The sequence below is a fragment of the Schistocerca gregaria genome, chromosome 2 (assembly GCF_023897955.1).
Source record: "Schistocerca gregaria isolate iqSchGreg1 chromosome 2, iqSchGreg1.2, whole genome shotgun sequence".
In the NCBI taxonomy this organism is placed as follows: Eukaryota; Metazoa; Arthropoda; class Insecta; order Orthoptera; family Acrididae; genus Schistocerca; species Schistocerca gregaria.
The window spans coordinates 128,637,478-128,655,077 of NC_064921.1; the positions used below are offsets into that span (position 1 = coordinate 128,637,478).

Consider the following 17,600-nt stretch of genomic DNA (forward strand, 5'->3'; position numbering starts at 1 on the left):
TTCATACATAATAGAAGCTCTCGAAATGTGGTGCTACAGAAGAATGCTGAAGATTAGATGGGTTGATCACATAACTAATTAGGAGGTATTAATAGGATTGGGGAGAAGTTTGTGGGACAACTTGACTAGAAGAAGGGATCGATTGGTAGGACATGTTCTGAGGCATCAAGGGATCACCAATTTAGTATTGGAGGGCAGCGTGGAGGGTAAAAATCGTAGAGGGAGACCAAGAGATGAATACACTAAACAGATTCAGATGGATGTAGGTTGCAGTAGGTACTGGGAGATGAAGAAGCTTGCACAGGATAGAGTAGCATGGAGTGCTGCATCAAACAAGTCTCAGGACTGAAGACAACAACAACAACAACAACAACAACATTTCAAATGGTTGAAATGGCTCTGAGCTTAACATCTGAGCTCATCAGTTACCTAGAACTTAAGGTCATCACACACATCCATGCCCGTGGCACTGTTCGAACCTGCGACCGTAGCAGTCGCACGGTTCCAGACTGAAGCGCCTAGAACCGCTCGGCCACAGTGGCCGGAGCAACACTCTTTACGCAAAAAAAGAATATAACAGAAATCAGTAGATGTGATATACAAATGATTACAATTTCAGAAAAAGCTGGGCGATTTATCCAAGAGAAGGAGCTTCACAAACTGAGAAATTCAGTAACGCATTGTTCCACCTATGGCCATTACGTTGTCTGTTATTCCGCTTGAAACTGATTGCGCTTTCTGAGGTATATCGTGTTAGATTCTCTCCAACTGGTGCATTAGATCGTCAAAACGTAGAGCTGTTTGAAGGGCCCTACCCATAAATCTCCAAACGTTCTCAATTGGAGAGAGATCCGGCGACCTTGTAGCTTAGGTAGGGTGTGGTAAGCACGAAGACAAGCAGTAGAAACTCTCTCTGTGTGCGGACGGGTATCATGTTGCTGACAGTTCGAAGTGGGAGTGAAAATGGAAATGATCATTAGGCTATGTTGGCTGGGAGGCCCCATTCGGGGATGTTCGGTCGCCGTATTGCAACTACTTTTTAGGTGACGCCACACCGGCTACTTCCGAGTCAATGACGGTGGACACACAACACCCAGTCCCTTGTCGGGAATCTAACCCGGGCCCCTTGCGTAATAGGCGGTAACGCTACCACCACGCTACGGAGGCGGTGAGAGTAATCACTGAAGACACTTCTACTTAGTCAATGAGATTGTAGTCCGAAGATGTTTCTGGAGCGGCCCCGAACAATGATGGGATACCAACCTGACTGTCTCACTGCTATTTATTTTGGTAACTGGATCCCTCTGGAGCATTATGAGCAGGACCCTCGAACTATCTCGGTATTCTGACGAGATAAAGCGCCTGTTGGACAGAATTTGGTACGATTTCTCTCAGGATGACATGCAAAAACTCCAGCAATAAACGCCAAGCCGAATAATTACTTTAAACTTCCTGGAAGATTAAAACTGTGTGCCTCACCGAGACTTGAACTAAGGACCTTTGCCTTTCGCTGGCAAGTCTCATTTTCGAATAACTACTTGCATAACAGCAAAATGCGGACAAACGCGTTATTGACTTGCTCAATTTATGAAGCTCTTTCTCTTGAATGAATCATCCAGTTTTTCTGAAACTGTATTCCTTTCCCAGTGTATATATGGGTATCATATATATGATTTCAGTCCCATTCGGATAATTGGTTCGTGGTGCTACGTGTTTCGTATTTTTTGTCTTTGATTGTACGTTCCTTCATTTGGATTTACATAGGTTGATAACAGTTTCTTCTCATGAATATGGTGTACAATTTACTTACGATGTTTGTTTCATCTTTACGTTTTTTTGAAGACAACATGCTTCCCTCGTTGCTAGTAAAGGTTGTAGTGGAGAAAGCTCGGTTTCACTCTTCCCATTCGAGGTTTTCGGCTTTTAGGAATCCGTTTATAGTTTGCTTCGTTTAGTTTCTCTGCATTTAACTTCAGTTACGCATAACTTTGCCCTTGCTGTCTTCATGGAAAATTTGCTGGGGCTTCACCTGGCTTGGATTTAGTAGTATCTTTGTGTGTTCATTTTTTTCTTTGTGATTGTTGTCAGTACTGGCAAAATAGTAAATGCAGTTTTGGAAGTATACTCTAGTATTTGTGTGTGTGCATGTGTCTGAAAATTACAGAAGTTAAGTTTGAAGTCGCAGAGCAGATATGTGCTGATGAGTTCCTAGAGAGAAGGACGTTGGGTTGGGGGGGATGTAGGTGCGTGGGTGAGTGAGGGGTTAGGGGAGAAAAAGTGACTGTAAATGTGGGAAGCAAAAGAGGCGAACGGGAACTGGAAGGAGGGGAAGGTTTGTTTCTGTTTAGTACACCGCCAACATCGCGAATGTAGTGTTATAAGTGCACTTTGATATTCGTGTGTGCGTGTGAAAATTACAGAAGTTATATAAGAGGTTGGATGATAGGTGTGTGCTGAGGAATTGAAGAGGGTGTGGTCGGGAAGGGGGGGGGGGGGAGGGCGCTGTCCACCACTGGTGAACTCGTGAGTAATTGGGTGACAGAGAAGGAATGGTTGTAAAAGTTGTCCATATTTGGAAGGAAAAGTAAGGGTAGGGAATTGGAAGGGAGGGGAGCTGTCTATTGAGTAATGAATAAGAAAATAGGCATGCAGGAGATAAATAGGATATTATGCCCCTAACTAATAGTATGCCATGGGCATTATTAATCAGTGTTCGCACTTACACTTCTCCAGGTTTTTTGTCAGGACTTTGAGGAAATACGACGGCGGCAAAATAGAGCATCCAAAGAGTTAACCACCTCTCACCCTACTTTGGCCACCTCTATTCCACAGGACATCAACATCTTCATAAGGTGCCACTAGTGATAGTCTGATGGGAGACGACAGTCAGAGGGACTAGGAAAATTGCCAGATCATAACAACTAGTCGGACGTCATTTTTATAGCTTTATTTATCTAAAAGTAGTTGCTGCATGGGTAAATAATTGACTTATCAGGCCTTGTATCATTAGCCAATATGACTTCTCTATGTTGTTGCTGCAAACGGCTGACAGCAAGATATAGCCATTATATTTCCCTAGGAGATACATCTGTACTTTGTGGCTTAATGATAGTAGTATCATCCTTGGAAAATTATTCCTGAGACAAAGTAGTCCCCTATTCTGATATCCATGACGAGTGAGGAGGATATTGTGATCAGGAAAGTGGCCGTGCGGTTCTAGACGCTTCAGTCTGGAACGGCGCGACCGCTACGGTTGCAGGTTCGAATCCTGCCTCGGGAATGGATCTGTGTGTGATGTCCTTAGGTTAGTTAGGTTTAAGTAGTTCTAAGTTCTAGGGAACTGAAGACCATAGACATTAAGTCCCATAGCGCTCAGAGCCATTTTTGCAACACATTTTTTTCTCGGGCAGTTTCGCTGAAAAGATGCGGAATTTGGTGTGGAATCTCGACAAAAGCCCCTATAGTTTCATGAAGCTTCCATAGTTGGAGGTGACATACGTTGCCTTCAAAGTCGCGTCTGTAACGGAGGTTCAAATTCAAATGGCCCTAAGCACTATGGGACTTAACATCTGAGGTCATCAGTACCCTAGACTTGAAACTACTTAAACCTAACTAACCTAAGGACATCACACACATCCATGCCCGAGGCAGGATTCTAACCTGCGACCGTAGCGGTCGCGCGCTTCCGGACTGTTGAATTGTATTACATTTTATCAAAACAATTAAATGCAAATTATCATTACTGGTAACGTATATGGACGCTAAGTTACATCCCGATAATTGATTACACTAAAGATTCAGGTATTTATCGAAAATCATATTGCATCGCCATCAACTGCTATGAAGATACCTACTATCATTACCAGTCTCAGTTGTTGCAGAAACAAGACGTTCTTAAGTTAAAGTATCTACGTCAACACAAGTGTCGAACATTACGCTCTAACGTAAAGAAAACAGACTATACAATAAAAATCAATCCAGCTTGATTCGTGGTGTAGATATTTTCACTCTCAATAATGGATGCAATACACGACCATAAAAAGTGTTTATTCATTTCCACAACAGATTAAAGTCAGTTATGAACATTTTTCATACTACCATTTCTAGGAAACGGGATAGTCAGAGGGGCCGCTGAGAATATATGCGGAGCTTTTGGAGTATAGAGTACATTAAAAAAGAAAGAAGTAGTTCGTCATCGTAAATGGCGCTGGGTGTTTTTCACGAGTCAGAGGAGTAAGGATTTGTCTTAATGTGAAACTCGCTTAGACCTAGTTAATGTGATATCCATTTTCACTGTCGTGTGAAGGTGAAGAAGCTGCTTAAGTTTTTATCTCAAAGTACAGGCTTTTTTTTTTTTTTTTTTTAGAGCACATGACACGAACCATCAAGTTCAGTGGCAACCAATAGCTATCTCGCACATCTTAAAGGTGGCGGCCGGGTTTCCATCTGAATTCTGTATGCACTCCACCAAGTTGCGCTGCTCTGCAGCGCAGTCGTAATGGGCCACTGCACACATGTCAGACACAGTTACTTCCTCCGCGCCGCTGGAGGTTCCCAAACGCTTAGCTGCGTTCCCACTAGAAATGGGTTTTCCCGCTGCAACGCTGGCACGCTTACCCACTAATTCGGAGGCCACTGAAAATCCTCTACCGGTTTATTACGCATTCAGCCAGCGCTCCCCACTGCAGAACAGGAAGTTTCAAATGAAAAGACGAGATACGTGTGTCAGGGTATTCTACTAAACGTGAAAAGGTTCACCTGTATAATTTTATGATTCGTTAGCGAATTTACGACCAATTTCTGTAACACAATAAGGAAAGGAGGCTACTTCATTGTGAGCCCATTTTCAGGCACCGTAGGTCTACAACACGCACTGTGTTTGTCAGTTGTTGCCAGCAGAGAGCAGACCCTCTCGTCGACTTATCCGTTTGCGATGTTTATTTTTGTACAACATAGGAATGTAAGGATCACTTATCATGACACTTAACACATTTACAGGAATTGGTCAATGGAAGAACAAGGCACATATATGTTTGGCTGCTTCCAGCATTTTGTTTGAACCACAAAGGATCCAGCATTCCTTACGCCATCTTCCGCTTGGGCAGAGCAATGCTAACAAATAATAATTCAGATATTTGTTTTGTGTGCAGAGTGGGACGTTTTGAGATTTTGAGCAGCACAATTTGATGTTAACTGATGGACTGCATGCGTCGCGCACATTTAAGTCGTTTTTGTACGAAGTGCACTTCGTAGTACAACTAGATTCTGAAAAAGTTGCCACTATTTCGTATCGCTATTCTTGTTGAAATTGCACATGCTGAATACGGGTCTTTTTTCAAGCTTATATTTGCTTTAAAACACGTGGTGATCCGAATCTATTCCAATTATAGGTGTCTGGGACCACAAGTAACTTAAATTTTTTAATTTACGGAATGTATATACATTGAAGAATTAGTCCCTAAAATACAGGGTGTTTCAAAAAGAATATACGTATTTAGAATGCATATATTTATTAAACTGTAAGACATACTAATATGAAACTTGACACACATTTACGAACGTCTCAAGTTCAGATTACATATGTTCTATATGTCCTCCAACAGCGACACGAACAATATCAAATGTTCAAATGTGTGTGAAATCTTGTGGGACTTAACTGCTAAGGTCATCAGTCCCTAAGCTTACACACTACTAAACCTAAGTTATCCTAAGGACGAACACATACACCCATGCCCGAGGAAGGACTCGAACCTCCACCGGGACCAGCCGCATAGTCAATGACTGCAACGCCTGAGACCGCTCGGCTAATCCCACGGGGCGTACAATATTACATTGATACTCAAATTCCTCCAATACTCGGGCAAGCATGTCCTTCGTCACTGATGTTACGGCACTACAGATCCGGTTTTTCAGCTCTTCTAGGTTCTGTGGGAACGTTGTCTTTGACGGAACACCACAGAGGGCGTCAGATCCGGCGACCGTGTAGCCCAGCTGAGACATGCTAATTCGCCAGCTACTTGACGACCAATCCAATGGTTTGATGGAGTTTCATCCAGATATTCACGCACTTGGAGACACCAGTGAGAAGGTGCCCCGTCTTCTTAAAAAATGAAGTTGTCTACGTCCAGCCTTGGAAACAGCCAGTTTTGTAACATAGGGAGTCATTGCTGACCGTTAACCGTGTTTTGATTTCAGAAGAATAGGCCGCAAACGGGTGATCGGAATATCGCACGAAACATATTGACTTTAGGCGAATCTTGTACATGTTCAATGGCTCTATGTGGATTCTGCAGGCCCAAGATTCGAACACGGTGTTTGTTTACCTGACCACGAACATGGAAAGTCGCTTCATCACTGAACACGATGCATTATGCGAAAGTGTTTCCATTGTCAATAGCATCAAGAATCTCGTTACAAAATGCCACACGATTGCGTTTGTCATCAGGACGCAGAGCTTATAACAGCTGTAACTCCTACAGCTTCATAACCAACCGACGTCTGAAAACACACGTTGTTGTTGTAGGCAGTTGTTACTGCAGACTGGCACGAGGAGTTGATTTTTCAGGACTACGTTGGAAAGCAGTTTGAATTCGTGAAACATTTTCTTCAGGAACACGAAGGCGGCCAGGACTCTTTCCTTTACGAGCACCTCCTGTATCTAGAAACTGTCGATACAGTCTGTGAATGTTCCACCCGTTCGGAGGATCAGTTTGGTACCTCAACCTGAAATGTATTTGCACTGTAATCACGGAATTGCACTTCGCAAACTCGAGAACGCAATATGATTTCTGCCGCGCAATACCCGTTTTAAACATGTGACGGTTACCAAACAAAACAGAAGACGACTGACATCTAGCGGCTATTAATATAACCTAGACTACGTATTAGTTTCTACAATAGCCGAGGCGAGGTGCAGTGATCGATAGCTTATACAAAATAATACCTTGCATTACGTATATTTTTTTGAAACACTCTGTATTATGCGCAAACTCCGAAAAGTAACGTTCCTGTGACAGCTTGAAAATGAAACAAACGTGGTGAATTGGAAAGTTATAAACACAAAGCGCTGTTTCCACAAATCGTCGTCGATGCCTTCTCCCCTATTTATGCCGATTTGAGTAACCCTGACTTACTGGAACGTTGTTTGGGCAGTTACAAATAACATCCAGCCGAAGCAAAATTGTCAACATTGATTCAAATTTGGTCGTATGACTGTTCAGTGTAGGCCATCCTGCATTAAAGCACGTGGCAAATGTCCATCAAAACGAAATACGCGATGAAATGCGCCGATTCTATGAGGATAAAGACGCCAGTGACGATGCGCTCAACAACGAGAAGGGATTTTAGGACGAAAATGAGGGCTTATCAGGTAAAAGTAGCAGAAAGCGGCCATCCGCTAGTCGGGGCGATAGCTATTATGGACCAGGCATTGAAGATATACCGTAAGTTTCGCGTGACGGAGTGGCCGTGCGGTTCTGGGCGCTACAGTCTGGATCCGAGCGACCCCTGCGGTCACAGGTTCGAGTCCTGCCTCGGGCATGGATGTGTGTGATGACCTTAGGATGGATGGGTTTAATTAGTTCTACGTTCTAGGCGACTGATGACCTCAGAAGTTAAGTCGCATAGTGCTCACAGCCATTTGAACCGTAAGTTTCAAGCTTTGTCCCTTGTTTGATATGATACATACTTATGACACCTTAAGTGCGTGCCGGCCTATGTGATCAACCGGTTCTAGGCGCTCCAGTACGGAACCACGGTGCTGCTACGGTCACTGGTTCGGATCCTGCCTCGGGCGTGGATGTTTGTGATTTCCTTAGGTTAGTTGGGTTTAAGTAATTCTATGTCTAGGGGACTGATGATCTCAGATGTTAAGTCCCATAGTGCTCAGAGCCATTAGAACCACTTTTAAATGCTTTTTCTCAAAACCATGTTTTTCGGCATGATTGACGTCGCCCGTGCTACAATTTTTATCGGTTTTTAATGATTTTTGGTCTCCCTTGAAACAAACCGAACTCTCTTCAGTTCATCATTGACGATATTTTAAAGTTAATATTTAGCATTTTTTGCGGCCAAGGAAGAGGGCTCCAAAATTGACCAATTTCTCAAATACCTTTAATTTCGCCAAATAAGTTTTTTTTTTCAAATCGTTACATGTACTAAAATTACATCTGAAAGGATCAGGATGATATGTCTCATATTTCAGATAACCACAACCGGAGTTACAGTGACAACTGCCTCAGGAAAACTCCAACTACACAGTGAAAATATTAATATTTTCAGGTAAAAATACCAAAAAAACTTCACTGTATGCTTTATTCATTGCAGCAAATCCAATTTGTCTACTACATTGCAGTATGGAGAAAAAATCCTGAATTTGACCAATATTTTCTTCTGTCATCCCTTACAGGCAGCTTATGTAGTGAGGTGTGTTAATTTTGCGACGTGCTTCGAAGGTATTGCACAGAAGGGTTCTGAAGGTAGACCATTTCGAATATATATTCACGGCCACCAGTGCTGAAACTTTTAAAGGCAGTGTATGTAGTGAAGTAGGCCTATTTTAATTTTTTGATGTGATTTTAAGTGCTTCTAAGATACTGCACAGAAGATATTTAAAGATAGACCATATCGAATGTTATTCACAGATACTAGAGGTCAATATTGATGATTTAACTTCTCTGTCAGTTATATGAGATTTCGATTTAGCTTAACAACGGATATTCATTATCCCACACCACATTTTCTGATTTATCAAACGTACCGTGTTAGAGTTTGCAAACCTTGGCCCCATGGGACTAAGTATTTATTGAATATATTGAATATTCTCAGGACTTTGTTTAATGAATCACAATGGACACTTACAATTTTTTTTGGATCAGTGATTTTCACCATTTACGGTGAGTTCGTTGCTGAAACAATCGTCCAAGATAATCTGATGGCGGACATGACGGGTTTGCAATTCATAACAATCGTAAAAACGAGTTGCGCTATCAGCTTACTATCGCTACTGAAGAACATTAATCGGGCTATTTGTGCCTACGATCTGCATCTTATCATATTCTGAGTTCGTTCAGGGTGTAATTTACGGTTTCTGCTACGTATTCAGTGGTCTAATTGTAATACGACCTAGTAGTTTTACCCCTTGTTGTGGAAGCTTTGCTGGTCAACAGTCAGACAGCGTTATTAATAAATATTATTTCCTGTTTGGAAGTGGTCATATTCGTGAATGAGCACTTGCGGTAAATTCAAGAAGGTATGGCAACACTCAATATACGGGGTGGTCAATTGATCGTGACCGGGTCAAATATCTCACGAAATAAGCATCAAACGAAAAAACTGCAACGAACGAAACTCGTCTAGCTTGAAGGGGGAAACCAGATAGCGCTATGATTGGCCCACTAGATGGCGCTGCCATAGGTCAAACGGATATTAACTGCGTTTAAAAAAAATAGGAACCTCCATTTTTATTACATATACGTGTAGTACGTAAAGAAATATGAATGTTTTAGAAGGACCACTTTTTTCGCTTTGTGATAGATGGCGCTGTAATAGTCACAAACGTTTAAGTACTTGATATCACGTAACATTCCGCCAGTGCGGACGGTATTTGCTTCGTGGTACATTACCCGTGTTAAACTGGAGCGTTTATCAATTGCGGAAAAGGTCGATATCGTGTTGATGTATGGCTATTGTGTTCCAAATGTCCAACGGACGTGTGCTATGTATGCTGCTCGGTATCCTGGACGACATCATCCAAGTGTCCGGGCCGTTCGCCGGATAGTTACGTTATTTAAGGAAACAGGAAGTGTTCGGCCACATGTGAAACGTCAACCAACACCTGCAACAACTAATGAGGCCCATGTAGGTGTTTTAGCTGCTGTCGCGGCTAATCCGCTCATCAGTAGCAGACAAATTGCGCGAGAATCGGGAATCTGAAAAACGTCGGTGTTGAGAATGCTACATTAACATCGACTGCACCAGTACCATATTTCAATTCACCATGAGTCGCATGGTGTACAGTCCTGCTACTGGGCACAAGATAAATTACAGGTCGATGACAGATTTTTTGCACGCGTTCTATTTAGCGGCTATTAAGCGCTATAATATGCACTACTTGGCAAAGGAAAATCCACGATGGCTGCGACAAGTGGAACATCAGCGAACTTGGCGGGTTAATGTATGGTGCAGCATTATGGAAGGAAGAATAATTGGCCCCCATTTTATCGGTGGCAATCCACATGGTGCAATGTATGCTGATTTCCTGCGTAATGTTCTACCGATATTACTACAAGGTGTTTTCCGGCATGACAGAATGGCGATGTACTTAACATGATGGATGTCCGGTACATAGCTCGCGTGCGGTTGAGCGGTATTGAATGGCATATTTCATGAGAGGTGGACTGGTCGTCGAAGCACCATACAATGGCCCGCCCGTTCACCGGATCTGACGTCCTCGGATTTCTTTCTGTGAGCAAAGTTGAAGGATATTTGCCATCGTGATCCACCGACAACGCCTGACAGCATGCGTCAGTGCATTGTGAATGCATGTGCGAACATTACGGAAGGCGAACTGCTCGCTGTTGAGAGGAATGTCGTTACACGTATTGATAAATGCATTGACGTTGATGGACATCATTTTGAGCATTTGTTGTATTAATGTGGTATTTACAGGTAATCACTCTGTAACAGCATGCGTTCTTAGAAATGATAAGTTCACAAAGGTACATGTATGGCATTGGAACAACCGAAATAAAATGTTCAAACTTACCTATGTTCTGTGTTTTAATTTAAAAAACCCACCTGTGACCAACCGTTTTCCTAAAATTGTGAGCCATATGTCTGTGACTATTACAGCGCCATCTATCACAAACCGAAAAAAGTGGTCAAACTAAAACGTTCATATTCTTTACGTACTACACGAATATATAATAAAAATGGGGGTTCCCATTAAAAAAAAACGCAGTTGATATCCGTTTGACCTATGGCAGCGCCATATAGCGGGCCAACCATAGCGCCATCTGGTTTCCCCCTTCAAGATAGACGAGTTTTCTTCTTCGTAGTTTTTTCGTTTGATGTTTATTTCGTGAGATATTTGACCTGGTCACTGTCAATAGACCACCCAGTATAAACTACGTAATCCGTCTGTACATGTACATTGACACATTTACAGGATTCATGTTTTATAAATGACATAATGCAACTTGTTATGAGTCCCTCTTCTGTGACAATTACTTTAGTCTCAAAGGAAGACCTACACAAACTTATTAATAGCTGAAAGAAGAAACTGTGGAATTAGGACAACCCTGTCGCATTTTAGCATGGGGGCGGATATTTGGAAGGAGCTGGTGTGTACGAATAACGGTGAAAGTAATAAGTCGGAGGAGCCGGGGAATGCTTTCCGGATGAGTTGTGCTTCATCATGTCCCTCTACTGCTACTGAAACTCAACAATTGCTCGATAAATTCGGAAGGTAAAATTTTCGGTTATTTACCCTCTAATCTTGACCTTTCTGCTGGTGATTTGCACATTTCGCTAAATATTCAGTCAACACCTGGCTTAATGAACTGCCAACCCCAACAAGACCTGCTTTATCTTATATAAAACCATCTGTCCAGCAAAGCTGGGATGTCAGCACTACCGGACTTCGAATCGTCGTCTACAACCAGCGTCCAACAAACGCTTTCTGGGCGTGGGACACATCAGCTTTGCCAGCAACGTGACAGGAACGAGAGGTTACTACATCTGATACAACCCTGACAAGGAATGAAACTGCTTCATGGGCTGCGAGATGGACACATGACCAAGGCTGTAGAACATGTTGTCGGTTGACGCCGGGCCATGCCACTGGATGAGGGCGTGCACCTGTAATTGTTGCATTTTTTTGGAATAATAAAGAAATTTACACGCTTGACGTGTGTTTTGCTGCAGCCACATTCGTTTCCGATGGATCACTGCAGCCATTGCAACCAACAGGAATAACCTTGCCTACGCTATCCTTCACCTCGAAAATACCCAAATGGGTAGCTCTGAAATGCTCATCTGAAATCTTAAAGCAGATTTTTCACTAACTTCGCTGTGTCAATAGGTCTCTTATACTTGAGACCAAAATGAGATTAACATTTTTCAAGGTAAATTTCAGAACTTTCATTTATGGCTTTTCCTGAGAAGAGATAAAAGTCAGATGAAATGGTATGACATGTATAAGACTTGTTTCACAATTTTTCAAATACTTTAAGCCTGTAGCCAAAGAGTGCAACTCCTGTCCCCAATCTCCAGAAATCAGCAAAAATCGGTAGCCTTCAGACATGCATAATTGCTTCAGCATCTGCTCGCCACCCTTTTAAGAGCCTAAAATACCATACCGAAACTGCAGCAAAGAACTTTATAGTTGAAGAAGTGTTAGTCGTGTAGGCAGAGCTGTGTGGACCAAGCACACTATTGCCACAGGAACCATGTAGTGATAGACATGTACCTACTGCTCAGGGTCTAGTGCCGACGCAGTATCACGGCGTGTCCTGTCAGAGGGCTGCCTACCCTATGTAAAAAAAAGAAACTGAGTGAGGTATTAAACGATCAGTTTGAACAAATATGATGTGACGTCCGCACAGAACAAATGCCGAGAATAATAACGATCAAAATGAAGAAAGAAAGGAAAGCCTTGGTTGGTGTTGCTGCATTTAGATCAGGGAGTCCTGGATTCGATTTCCATACAGAGTGAGACTTCTTTCATCTGGCGGATTGAATGTTGTGTTGTCATCATCATTAATTACCATCGGCGCGCCGGTCATGCGAAGTGGCATCAAATAACAGGATTTGCACTAGACACCTGAAAACTACAAATGGACCAAGAGTGCCAACGATTATTATATTTTTCATAGACATCTGGTCAGTTGTTACGAAAACAAAATGACACAGTATACTGTGACAACAGCATGCATTTACAATTGCTGAATAGGGTAAAGGCTTCTTTCATAAGCGTAAAATACTAGCACATGAGATATGAGAACTAATGTACCTAATGTACCTCTGTCAGTTAATTATTAAACAGTATTTTCTGGTAAGATTTGGCTCCCGTTCTCTGCTTGCACTCTTGGTGGGACCCTACATCACAACGGCCGCAGAATGGCACCGCTCCCGTGCCTGAAGTTTAGCACCACCAGAGGACAAAATATCAGTAACCGGCAGTGGCAGCAGACAACTCTCTGACGACTTGCGGCCATTACGTGTTGTGCGAACCCACCTGGTACTCCTCTGGGGTGGTGACGTAGTTGCTGTACGTGTTGCATAGTCCGGCGAGCACCGGAGTCGTTTCCTGGCCGAACACCTGCCGCACGACATCGCGCATGCGTCGTCCAGACATGGTGGTGAACTCGCCCGGCACGCACATCACCACGAGGTTTCCCACGCGCCCGACGTGCGTCGAAACCACTTGGGGCTGCCACTCGAATGGGAATGTCATCTGCCAGATTGCGCAAAACACACACTGTAGATAGAGCACAGGTGGGCCAGTTTAACTCAAAAGTAAGCACATAAAACACTTCCTCAATCACACAGTAACCTATCAGCTTCTTAGTCAGCAGCTTTCTTTGTTTTTTAATACAGCTTATAGCAAAATATGAATCTTATATTATTGAAAGATGTGACGTGTAGTCATGAAAGAGGTATGCTTCCATTTTATGAAATTTAAAGTGCTGAACAATGCTGACATGGTCAGTGGATAAATACTTTGAGGCCACTATATATAGGGCAACTACTTTGTTGATGCATTTCGAATAAACTCATCTTCAGAATATCTGCAAAAAATTACAAATGTCAAGAGTAGCCCAGTAATGGTAGCTAAAAGACAAAAAAGAAAATACAATGAAGAGTGCATGAAAAAGACATACCAAGTCAGGCAAAAGACCTCCTGCAGGCAATATGGAGTCATGTGAATATGACACATTCCAAAACGTAACTGAGTGCATATTGTTATGGGGACATTCTTGCTTTGTCAGTAAACGTCTGGAGAGAAAGAAATAAAAAAAAGGAAGAAAAAAAGAAAAAGTAATCAGAATAATGAGCAAAGTTAAGCCTAAGGAACACTGCCGCCCCCTCTTTATCAAGGACATATTATTACCTGTTGTGAATCTATACATCTACACAGCACTGTTTTATATCAAAAGCAACTTAAATGAGTTCAAGACCAGATAGAACATACATCCCCACAACACCAGAGGCAAACTGGACTTCGCCATACTAAGACACAGAATCACAAAGACTGCAAACTCACACAAAATAATGACTTTAAAGCTCTTCAATAAAATTCCAGCAACTGCTCAGTCACTGACAAGTAATATTTTCAAATGTAAGATTGATGACTGGTTACTCAAACACCCATTTTATAAGAAAACAATATTTTTCTGTAATCTTTGACATTAGTATATAAGAATATTCCTAAAAGAAGTGGAATTCAATTGTAAAAACTTTACAGTAAAGTTATCGTTAATTGTATATTCAATGTTCAGACCTATTCTGCTATAAGCGGTCAATGGTGAATAAACTGAATACTGAAACTGTATACTGAATTATCCAGATAGTAACAGCAAATTATCTGGAGAATAAAGGTGAAAACGTAATGAAGTTTGTTTGGGACCAGTTTGATGGTAACATAGATCAATGTGCATTCTGGACTAGGTTATGCTGTAGTTAGTCAAAATTTGTATCCAAATCAATCTATATCTGAAAACATGAGTACCTGAAGTAATGATATGATACCAGTGAAGTTGATAAAACCCAGTAAAACTGTGTGGATGTAGCATTTGATGAAATTGAAAGTGATCTTTTACATGAAGTGTCTAAAAACAGATGATTCAAATTTTGGGTGTCCTTACATTAAGATTAAGATTGATCAGTGGGAAGTTAACTGTTTGGTTGATACAGGTAGCCCAATTTGTGGTATATCTGAACAATTTAGAGATGTTGGTAACATGTGTAGGTACAGATATTTTTTATGTGTGGTGCCCCAATATATAGGCACACCAGTGTGTAGAATGTTTTTTCTTCGCAATGAACAGGATTCCTACCAACACAACTTAAACCTTATGACCTAATGTTTTCAGCATGGTTGTACTGAACTACTAAGTGCACTACGCCTGTCAATATAGACTAACTGTTTTGCGTCCAAGTGTCCTCACTTCAATATCTGAATAGAGGAAAGCAAGAATTAACGGCTTGTTCTTGCACATGTACCCGGAGGTACTAACCAACCTAAAAACATACAACTTGTAATTGCTATAATTATTAGTTAGCAAATAACTTAAATACTGATGTAATTTTGTTCAGTACACCGTCCTCAGGCACCAATAATGTATACGCCCTTACACCCATTACAAATAATTCAGTGACAAATTGTGATTTTTTTTTATTACTGCCAGTTTTATCCATAGTGGTTTAATGAAAACTGTGGCTGTATCAATATATCACAGATCTATGGAATGGAAAGATATGCAGCTGATGGCAATTATGTAATTTTAACAAGAATTATTATCCTGTAAACAATACAACAATAACTCTTAAATTTTATATTTACCGTCAACTGAAGAAAAAAAATGTGTATACAAGCAATGCAAATGTGAATAATCTCATAAATGTGTTAAATATCATTATTTGACATAGCCTGTTTAAATGAAATGCACAGTATATACGTTATGTAATATAAAATAAAGGCAAATCGGTATTGCTGTTGAATGATGTAGATACAACATTGTCCAAAATCGAACACAGTATACCGATAATTCTTGTGTAACATACAAGTTATTGTGAAGTACTGTGTTACCTTTCTGGCAGCCAAGCTTGTGACTTGGGAATAGGAAGAATATACAAGTTCTAGAACAAATATTATCCCTGTTGCTTCTTTCATGTAATAACTTAAATTAACTTCCTCTGTGGAATAGTCTGAAAACCTCCGAAACCATTAAAGGTCGATGAAATACATTTGAAAATATTGGTTCGTTGCTGTATATTGTTTCCACACTAGTATGTACGATGTATAAGCTTCTTCAGTTTCTTAATATTATTATGTCACTTCCATAAAATTCATTTGTGTTGTAAACTCTTTCATAGTGTCAAATGTTGCACCAACATTTCAACCACTATTATATTTGTGCATCAACAGAGTATCTAGCAATAGAATTTAACGTACTTTGTTTAATATGTAATTTGACATTCATAGAACATGTTATAATAACAGCCTTCTGTAAACTAGCATTACTTATATGAGAGGCCACTGTCAACAGGAAAGCTTTATTGATGTTGTTAAGAGAATCAATAGTTTTTGGTACAATTTGTTGTACAGGAAGAAGACACCGAACTAAACACTCTATCAATAAATTAGCTGCTAAGACACATGGTGATTATTTGAAGAATGTTGAAACTCGTAGCTCGCGAAGTGGCTGGAGAAATGTACACACCTCTTGATCTGTAGCAGACAGTTACCGCACAACACGGGATGTACGTGTCGCTGGATGACGGCACAATGGTAATCAGATAATATGGCACAACACGATCGTACTTTGTAAAGCGAATTTCGGTTCTGTTGATAGCTCTTCTGACTCAATGTTCACAGTTACTATCCGTTCGAATTTAGTATCCACAATTATTAACAATTACCGAGCGAGGTGGAGCAGTGGTTAGCACACTTTATTAGTATTTGTGACGATGACGGTTCGAACCCGCTTGCGGCCATCCTGATTTACGTTTGCTGTGATTTCCCTATGTCGCTTCAGGCAAATACGGGAATGGTTCCTTTGAAAGAGCACTGCCGATTTGCTTCCCCATTCTTCCCTAATCGTATGCAACAGATGACCTAGCTTTTTCGTCCCCTCCTCCCCCCCCCCCCCCCAAATCAACCAATCTTTGCAGTACCGCTAAGTGTTAACAACAAAGATGAAACAGCAATAATTCTCTTTCTGTTTTCTTGCTTTGCTAATAGCAATTGCAGGTTCCAGGATCACACAATATTGTGGAATGCATTTAATATTTTCAGCTTAGTAACTTAAGTGTTATTTTGATAGTTAATTTCTTGGACATTCATTCGGATTATGTCAACGTTTCGTTAGAAAATGCTGTAACATTAGGAGAATCAGGAAATAACTCTGATGATCCAGAGTTGCGGTTTCAGTGACGACAGTACCTCCCTAACCCCATAAAAAATGTACAGTAAAGCTTTCATTGACAAAGAAAAGGCTGTAAATTTGTTGGTTACACACAGGAGGGAGAGAACACAAATTTAAGCAGTGTGCAACGCCGGTTTCAAGTCATAAAATCTGAACATGAATTGTGTAAATGTAAGAAAGATTTACACACAGTACCATATATGTGACGAAATGAAACTCATATAAGTGTGAAACGAAACCTGCTCGAAAAATTTAGAACTGCTTGTGAGTGTCAATTCACCATTACTGGGGATGGTCTAAGAGGCTGAGCCATCTGAATCGATAGACGAACAGTACTGACTTGCAGTCTTCTTCGACCTCATTGAACAGATTCAGGAAATTGTAAGGAAAAGGGAGTCACAAAAGTACAAGTTTTATATGAAGCAAACGTGTAGAAGATATGCCATTAAT

General features: G+C 41.1%; 1 protein-coding gene across 1 annotated transcript in view; it reads right to left on the bottom strand.

Moving 5' to 3' along the window:
* Positions 1-17,600, bottom strand: part of LOC126336506 (neutral ceramidase-like) — a 313,334-nt gene that overhangs the window by 36,371 nt on the left and 259,363 nt on the right. Inside the window, exon 10 of the mRNA XM_050000282.1 lies at positions 13,238-13,456. Coding sequence (XP_049856239.1) covers positions 13,238-13,456 — 219 coding nt within the window. The remainder of the gene's footprint in view (positions 1-13,237; positions 13,457-17,600) is intronic.